Source organism: Siphateles boraxobius, unplaced genomic scaffold (genome assembly GCF_051911475.1).
Source record: "Siphateles boraxobius isolate OS27281-9 unplaced genomic scaffold, OSU_SipBor_1 13, whole genome shotgun sequence".
Classification (NCBI taxonomy): domain Eukaryota; kingdom Metazoa; phylum Chordata; class Actinopteri; order Cypriniformes; family Leuciscidae; genus Siphateles; species Siphateles boraxobius.
In genome coordinates this window covers 7255931-7265432 of record NW_027508733.1, presented here as the reverse complement: position 1 = coordinate 7265432, position 9502 = coordinate 7255931, and the positions used below count along the sequence as shown (strand labels likewise).

Here is a 9502-nt window from a genome sequence, read left to right as displayed (position 1 = left end):
CTAATTCAGTTTTAAGGAAGTAAACAGAATAGTTTAAACTGTTAACAGCTTGTTCTCTACACATCTTGACAGCAGACGATATTTAAGTGTAACTAATTTCAGACCACTAAACTGTTGAAGAAAATGTTTTGCACGTTTGCTTTTTGCTGTCTTTGCTGTTGTCTGATTGGTGAGTTATAAACATGTTTTATGATTTATAGTTGCATGTTATTTGTGTGGAGCTCTAATGAACTTCAGTTCCACCATCAATGAATAAAAATGGAGATATTTTCTTACTCTTTACTTATGGAACTTATAACACTAAACCAAAACGTAAAATGTAAACTATATGAAGGTGTGTGAACTCAGATAGATATAGTTGACATTTTACGTTTTGGTTTAGTGTTATAAGTTCCATAAGTGTTTTCCACTCTGCCATTTATTTCCCATGATGCCGTTTCTATCTTTCTACTTTCTCAAAGTTTGTAATCATTTCTAAACTACTTCAAACTTCAGTTAAAGCTTCATTATAACAACTTAAAGTTGAATGTGTGACAGAGACTGTTTCTGTGTGTTCTTCAGGAGTGTTTGCTGATGAACTGAAGTCAGTGAAGGAGGGAGATTCAGTCACTCTAAACTCTAGTCTCACTGAAATACAGAAAGATGAAGAGATACTGTGGACATTTGGAACTAACGGGATTCTTATAGCTAAAACCAATGGAGTGAACAACACGATCTATGATGTTGCTGATGGGAGATTCAGAGACAGACTGAAGCTGGACAATAAGACTGGATCTCTGATCATCGTGAACATCAGAACTGAACATGCTGGAGTTTATGAAGTTGAGATCAGTGACATCAGCTCACAGACTAAACACAGATTCAATGTTACTGTCTGTGGTGAGTACAGAAATACAGCTCACTCTATTATATATTACAGATCAATGTACAAGAATAGATCTTATAAAATATAAAAATGGGGGACAGGGTTTTGCATTGGAAATGATGCAGTTTGTTAAAATGCTTTCAGTGGTGATCAGGATCTGGAAGGGATAGATTAACTATTTTTGGTCTCCTCTATAAGTAAAGACACATTTGTGCATTTTTATTATATGAGACCGTATCATATTAGCACTACAGTCACTTGAAATAATTGTTCTTATTCAAGAAGCAAGAGCAACAGCAGTGCTTTTGTGTAATGACTCTCAACTCAGTGGATAGATGTTGGCTCTTAAACATTGTGTTGTGGGTTTGAATCTTGCGTCGTGGAAATCTCTTCAACTCTCGTCTCAGGCCCACAAGGAAGAAAAGGAATAGTCGAATAAAGTCGTTATTTTTGTTTTTTTCCCCGCACAAAAAGTATTCTCGTCACTTGATAAACTTATAGTTGAGCCACTGTAGTCACATGGAATATTTAAACATGTTCTTTACTGACTTTCTGGGCCGTCAAGTTTCATTCCCTCTGGCAGCCTATGTAGCAGTGATCCACCTCTCAGATTTAATCAAAAATATCTTCATTTGTGTTCCGAAGATGAACAAAGGTCTTACGGGGTTGGTACAGCATGGGGGTGAGTAATTAATGACTTAATTTTCATTTTTGGGTGAACTAACCCTTTAACATTCAATGATAAATAAATGCAGTATTTAAGGTTCCTTCTGTCCCTCTCAGGTGAAATGCTGTTGTTGTCCAAATGTACTGTTCTTATTGGTATTGTTCTTTTATGTCCTCAGACTGTGTTTTCTGTTGTCATGTTTCTGTAGCTCTCACCCGATTGGTCGTCTCTGTTCTGGTGGGTGTGGCTGCTGCCTGTATTGTGGTGTATGACATCACATCCAGAAAAGTTGATCAGGAGAGAACATAACAGACATCATCATCATCATCTTCTTCTTCAGACCCTCACAGATGAATCATATAATGTTACATTGTGGGGAGGAGGAGGAGGAGGAGGAAGAGGTGGGGGGAACGGGGTTTTGCCAGATTATTTATATACACAAACTGGCTATCAGTTGATTTTGAATGAATTTATAGATTCAAGTTCAGTTCTTTCAATGATTAATTCTTTCCCTTTAAATAATTATTTTTACAGTTATTCTGTTATATACCTGTGATTAATGGGATTCCTGCCTTATTTTACTGTTTTTTTCTTTTCTGGTTTATGTTTTTTTTTCTTATTAACATTACTTATTATTACGTATCACTTAAGTATTATCTATTACTAAGTGAAGAGGGTGAATTAATCTGTGCATGTGGCAAAGTTTAATAACATAGTAGCAGGAAGTATCGCTGTTTTTAAAATAATGTATCTTTTCAGTGTTTACAGTAGCCTATTTATTAAGTGAGGTATTGTTGTCAAGGCTCTTTCTTTCTGCCTGTGCCCCATTCGGCTTTCACCCAGCTGGGAAATTGTGATGTTTTCCATGGATATTAAAATATATTTTGGAAAGGGAAAAAAACGTCACTCACGTCATTCACGTCGATCCTCCCTGCCTTTGCCGCTATCATTGTATGGAACGCGATCGGGGCCAATTCTTTAAACGAAACGCGTGATATTTGACCGCGTCAGCACGCACTGTTTGTTCGCGTTAACGCGTCAAAAAGCACAGTAGCCAATGAAATTGCTGTATTTGAGACTATATTTGCATATGTGACGCGATGGTACGTATGTCTCTGATTGGTATATACGTATACAAACATCAGAAGTCATGTTTATGTAATGGTACACGTATGCAAACATCAGACGTTATAATTGTTCATGAGGGATAATGCATTGGTACGTTGTGTGATGTCAGCCTTATGTCATGATTTGTCATGCCCTTTTAAGTTGTCCTACGTTCTTTGTCAGTATGAAACGCGACCAGGTACAAAAGTAAGCAGTATATTAATATAATGATATCTATATTTTAAACATAATTCATTGATATAAGAGTTCTGGGGGGAAAACAGGAAATGTTTAAAGGTTAAATATTAACCCTCTACAGCACAGCATCGCCCTCAGGCAACGGAAAGTTTTCTTAAGCCCTACAGTATGTTCAGTTCATTTTTCTTTAAATGATTCCAACCAATAAGAATGTTTGAAAAAGTACAATAAGGTTTGGGAGTCACTATCAAGCACCATTTGAAGGTGGGACGTCCTTTTCTGACACATGATCACAGGAGCATATAGTGTGAGAAGAAAGCAAGATTATTTGCTTTAGTAGGCTAATCATATTTAAATTGACACGAACTGTATATAAAAAATATTTGTGTGTGTATGAAGGTGTAGAGAAGCCATTTGGCAGGTTTAAGAAGATTTTTTTTATTTTACATGTTCACAAAATTAGTTTTTCTTTCTGTTGCCTCAGGGAAACGTTGTGCGATAAGGGGTACTCTTCAAGGATGGATTTGACAATACCTCACAATGGCAAATAATGTGTTACAAGAAGGGAAGATGCAGGGTTCCTGGGTGCACAGGAACACCCGAAGTCACCAAAGTGACTCCAATGGCACTTTTACACTGCATGGTACGGTTCGGTACGGCACGCTTTGGCGCTTTTCCACTGCATGGTACGGTACGGCTCGGCTCGGTACTAGACCCCGAAGCCGCCGACAGGCGCCGCCATTTGCGCCATTTAGAATTTCAGCCGCCGCCAGCCAATAATTTCGTAAGCCAAATTGAGCCGCCATCTGATAAAGTTTGGCTGAGCTGGCTAGAATTATTTGCATCAAATAATAATTCTATCACATAGAGACATACACACGACACGAATATATAAACAATACACGAGATCTATTTTCCCACTGGATTCATAACAGCACAGTCTTGTGCTCGTTACTACGATACACAGACTCACAGTGAATTGACGACCAATTAAAATTGCTCGTTTTCCGTACAGAAGAAGCGATGCATTTTTTTCTCGCACTGAGGTGAAATGGCGGAAAGAAGCAAGCAAGGTAATTTTGATCTCACTTCTCACATACTTTGCTAATTCCTACTTACTTTTTTTTTAACTTAGGCCTAGCCAGACTTTTGTTAAATCTTCAGGGCACGGTTGCACAAACACCTGAATCAAAGATATGATGTTATGAACCAAATATTCTGGAACGGAGAGATTTATAGCACTGAACGTGATATTACTGCAGTAACAAACCACCGTTTCCACATTGCTAATTCACGACGCATGCTTCAGTGTACATTGAAGTGAAATGTGCAAAACTTTGTCCAAAATAATACTGATAACAGTGTGTGTTTATATTAAGGCGAGACACGGCAGGCAAAAACATCGTTTTTTTTTTTACTGGTCAATTTTGAGATTTTTGGATATTTGTCTTCCATGTCTTCTTAAAGACTTGTGGTGAAAAAAAGTCCGAAATACACATTTAGGCCTTTATTTTACTACACTTCGTCTGTTTGCGTCTGTAGATTTCTCATAAATTCAACAAAAGTTTGCGTTCTTAATCAACATAACGTTACTTCTCCGCGATCAGACTACAAAATAAATATGTACATACGTTGTGAAAGTAAAATCTGGTGTTTTCTTTATTACATTGTATTGCATTTTGTAGAAATATAGTGTAAGCCATGCATTGCTTGGAAATATTGAGATCTAGTAATAACATAGACATCTGTAGACATGAAGTGGCAGCTTCAGCCATTTGCAGCTATGAAAAGTTTGGCGGCTGCAGCAGCCATTTAGGTTTTGGCTGAGCCGGCTAGCCAGCCAATAACTTCATCAGCCAGCCATTATTCTCAAAACAAATTGCTTCGGGCTCTACTCGGTACGGCTCGCTTGTGGCGCTTTCCCAGACAGCAACATAGTGTGGGCCCAGATCCGGCCCACATCCGGCACATGTGGATTCAACACGTACCAGATTTGGGCCGAATATGGGCCGACACTGTTGCTGTCTGGGTTTCCACTGCATGGTACGGTACGGTACGGCTCGCTTTAAATGGTACCTGGTCTGTTGAGGTTCCAAGCAGCCTACCGTACCGATACTAAAATGTGACGTGAAACACTGCAGATCACTGATTGGTCAGACAGACAGAATCGTCACTAACAGCGTCATTGTATTTGCGAGACATCAAACCCGCTGGATTTAAATAACCAAACAGCCATCGCTGTAGCACCGGTTTTAAAGCTACTTGGTTGAAGAAGAAAAAAACTTCCAAAAACGAAATGGCTGAATCGTGGTCAGTGGACGAGAAGTGCAGACGTTCCTCTTGTTGGTTGCCGAGGAGCGGATAAGCTATAACGATCAGACATAATCCCACCCACTTTGAAGCGGTACTAACTGCAGTGGAAAAGCAACCGAGCTAAAGCGAACCGAGCCGTGCCGCGCCGCGCCGAGTCGTACCGCGTAGTGGAAAAGCAAAGCGAGCCGAACCGTGCTGAGCCGTACCGAGCCGTACCATGCAGTGGAAAAGCGCCACAATGTGCAGCATCTACCTGGATGAAGCGATGGCAGTCATATTGTGCCAGAACACCCACCACACACCAGCTTACTGATGGCTCGTTTAGAGTTTTGCAAAAAGTTTGTTTTTCAAATGCAAACTGAGTGCAAAGCATATAATGTCCTTGTATTTTTGCAGACTTGCTCTAAAGATTGAGTAAATCCAAGTGAGCCTCAAATTCCACTTTTAGTGTATTAGCAATTTGAAAAAACTGTAAAACAAACTGACAGAGTCTGGAATGTCAGAATCAGAATCAGTCAGAATCTTAAAATTGCTTGGAACTGAGAAGCATGAATGGAAGCAACAAAAAAGACTGCAATAAAAAAAACAAAAACAAGAGACAATTATTTTAATGCAAGCAAAACATTTTTTTTTTTCACACATCAGCTTTGGAATAAAAATAAAATAAAGGAAGTCTGGAAGTCTGTTTGTTATTAATCTGTACTTAATCTGTGTTTTTAAAACATGATTAAGTATTAAGGCCTACTCCTGTCTTAATATAAACCTTGTCTGGGAAACCGCCCCTAAAGGTTTAACAAAGTTATTCTTGCCACTATAACTTATGGATTCCTAAAGACAAGTTTATGGGTAATTAACATATTAATAAAATTATAATGAATATCAAAACACATGTTAACTCTTAATCAGTGTTTGGGGTACCAGCTGACCCCACTGGACTTTTCCTTCATTTTTTAAAAGTGTTACCTTCATCTCAGGGGCATGAAACTCAGCGACTTTTCCTAAATAATCTATCTAAACATGCACAAACAACTGGGCTTGATTTGGTTGTTCTAAAGGTGGTAATTTTATTTTTTTTACCATTTAAGGTATTTGGGGTCAAAATGACCCCACATTGAAAATGAATGGGAAAATGAAAAAAATTACTTTTTTTCATTTTGTTTGTCAAAAAAATAAAGGTAAATCCATTATAAATCTGAAAATTTCTACATATAAACCAAGGCCTGGTCCTAGAGCATAAAATAAAAAGTGGAACGAACTTTCCATCTCTCTCACACACACACACACACACACACACACACACACACACACACACACACACACACACACACACACACACACACACACACACACACACACACACACACACACACACACACACACACACACACTGCAACAGAGAGCATGTTTACAGAAATTGGCACATAAAATAAACAAAACTGGCATAAATCTAAACAAAATTACATTTAAATCAAGGTCTGGTCCTAGAGCATAAAGACAAAGTGGAACGAACTTTCTGACTCATACACACACAAAAACACAAATGTATGTGACTGCAACAGAGAGCATTATATAGAAATTATAGTTCTTTATATTATAATTTAAAATTATAATTTTAAGTTCTTTATATTAATTATAATTCTATATAGAAAATACAGAAAAAATCAACTAAACTGGCATAAATCTGAAAAAATTTCACATATGCAACATGGAACAAGCATGTTCCCTCACTCACACACACACACAGAGAGAGAGAGAGAGAGAGAGAGAGAGAGAGAGAGAGAGAGAGAGAGAGAGAGAGAGAGAGAGAGAGAGAGAGAGAGAAAGATGGAAAATGTGACTTGTAATGTTTCTGCAAATGTATGTAGAATAATTTGCAAAAGCAGATAATTCAAAATATATCAGACGACAACAAATTCTAACTTTGACAAAAATTGATTTTTTTATGTATTTCAGAATGTTTAAATATATATCCACAAAATATATATCATAAAGTTGTGAGGAGAAGTTGAAGCATCAAGAAAAATGAAGTAAAAAAGTCCTATATGGACCTCTATTGGAAATATGTGGTCATTGCACTTTCTCACTTTAATTATAATTTCTAAAGTTTTATATCTCACGATATTGTTATGCGCATCTCGTCAGTAAAGCCGGTTGCTTGATTAGTAGTAAATCGCCTTCACCTGCTTTCAGATGGAGCGGCATTTACTCTACAGCACAAACTCCAGTGTTAAATTAACACTCAAGAGTGTTAAAGTTAATGAGATAATTAAGTGATTAATTTAGTGATGTTTGAGCATTATTGAAGACACCTGATGTTAACAAGCAGAATCATTGAAGGCGAAAATCACAAATTGTAAGCAACCGTTATGGCGATAAGTGTTAGCTTTAATTGGTCTCTTAACCTTTATTTATTCACTTTAAATTTGTTTGTCGGCTGTTATTTAATTATAACAGTCAAATGAACAAAGAAAAGTGTGATCTGATAATGTTGGTTATGTTTTGGCATAATCATGCTGTGATCTGAAAATGAATCTTATTGAGATTGTTTGGTTTAACTTACTGACAACAACTTTGATTTTAGAACATACGAGTATAGATATGTTTCTTATAATCCAAAATATGTCATAATATAACCAACACGTTCAGATCACTTTTTTTCTTTGTTCATCTGCCAGTTATAACTCAGATAAAGCAGACAAACATAATTGCAAGTTTATAATATAAGGGTCAAGAGCCCAACTAAAGTAAACAATGATCGCTATAACGGTGGCTTACAATTTGAGATTTTCTCCTTCAGTGATTCTTCAGGTGTCTTCAATAATGCTCAATCATCACTACATTTATCACTTAATTATCTCATTAACTTTAACACTCTTGAGTGTTGACTCATAAGTAAATAAAAAAATGACATAGTTTTCCATAGCCTATAAAAAACTATATTTCCCTATGCAATCGCTCTTTAAAAGATTGGGGTCTATTAGACCCCAAACAACCTAAACGTTATCCTTTTTGAACACTGATTAAGTTAAATATAATTTAGTCATTTTATTATAGCACTCATCATCCTGCAGCAGCCAAGATGATGTTCCTGGAAACAATAGACATGCGGGTGCACACGCGATGCTGATGATAGCCAGTGTTGTGCAAGTTACTTCCAAACTGTAATACATTATATATTACTTGTTACTGTTATTTAAAAGTAATTCATTACCTTACAATATTACTGTCTCAGAATTGTAATGCGTTACATTACTCCTGTATTACTTTTGAGTTACTTTCACAAAAATAACTATACAGAAGTAGAACTTAACATTCTAAAATGACTAGGGCTGTAACGATATGCGATATGAAACCGAAATCGCGACACTCAGATCCACGAACCTGCAGAATCGCGACACACCACTTCCAACTCCCAGCGTTATCCATACCGTCCAGATCCAATGCTACCACATCTTTAAATTACTATTAGTATTATTTGAAGTTAACTTAACATTATAAAATATGTAGACCTACACCACAAAAGTAGTTGAGGATAAATTATTTAAATTTTGGAAATTCCAGCATTATGGACATGACATTTGCAGACTTGCAGTCAAAACTTATATAATTATATAAATTCTCAGAAAGTGCATTAATACCAAAATATTGAAACGTCTGTTTATCCATAGGCTCCTCCCAGAAAGGAGTCCAGACATTAGAAAAATATCAGTCTACACATGCGTTTTATATTTAATATTAGGGAAATCGACAGTCATGTGTGACAAAAAAAAAAATCTTTAACTTTTAGGAGGAAACGATTTTTTTGTTGTAATTCTGTGAATTACACTGCGCAAATCTAATGAAGAAGGGTTGGCTCTCCACAGAACATAAAATATTCATTTTATTTTATTTTTCGTGTTCGGATTTATGAGGAAAAAACAATGTTACAGACGTGACAGTTCTCTGTTACGGACGCGACCGCTCTGAAGCGGCACTAAAAGACTGCTTTAAAACTTTCACAGACACCTTACACAGAAGACACAAAGCCTTTCTTTAAAGTGAATTTCGTTTTGTATTAATTGTACGGACCTGAAAAATATATCTATATTGAAATGTCTACTTGTAAACAGAACAATTCAAAACGAAAGAAAACAGACTGCTCTCTGCTTATGAAATGAAATGTGCATTTCTCTCTGGTGCATTCACTAGCCTACTGCGAAGATCGCGAGTCAGCATCGTCAACTTCATCTCGACTTTATTAATAAACAATCAACATGTCTCCTTGCTATATTTGACATTTTCAAAATCTTTTGCCGGTTCTTTGTGACAGCTTTTAGGTGCTTTATCGGCAGCGCCGCCGCCCGACGCGTCAC

General features: G+C 36.9%; 1 protein-coding gene and 1 long non-coding RNA gene across 4 annotated transcripts in view; one reads left to right on the top strand and one right to left on the bottom strand.

Annotated features, from left to right (window-relative positions):
* The window catches only part of LOC143735333 (SLAM family member 5-like), a 43268-nt gene extending 37442 nt beyond the window's left edge, over positions 1-5826 (top strand). Inside the window, exons 1-3 of one of the 3 annotated variants that reach the window (XM_077225493.1) lie at positions 19-169; positions 562-879; positions 1741-5826. In XM_077225493.1, the coding sequence (XP_077081608.1) occupies positions 124-169; positions 562-879; positions 1741-1841 (465 nt within the window). In that variant the 5' untranslated portion in view covers positions 19-123 and the 3' untranslated portion in view covers positions 1842-5826. Of the gene's footprint in view, positions 1-18; positions 170-561; positions 880-1740 lie in introns of those variants that run through there. The other 2 variants (XR_013203093.1, XR_013203095.1) reach the window with 2 other exon arrangements.
* Positions 1-9502, bottom strand: part of LOC143735396 (uncharacterized) — a 271580-nt gene that overhangs the window by 19131 nt on the left and 242947 nt on the right. The window lies entirely within an intron of this gene.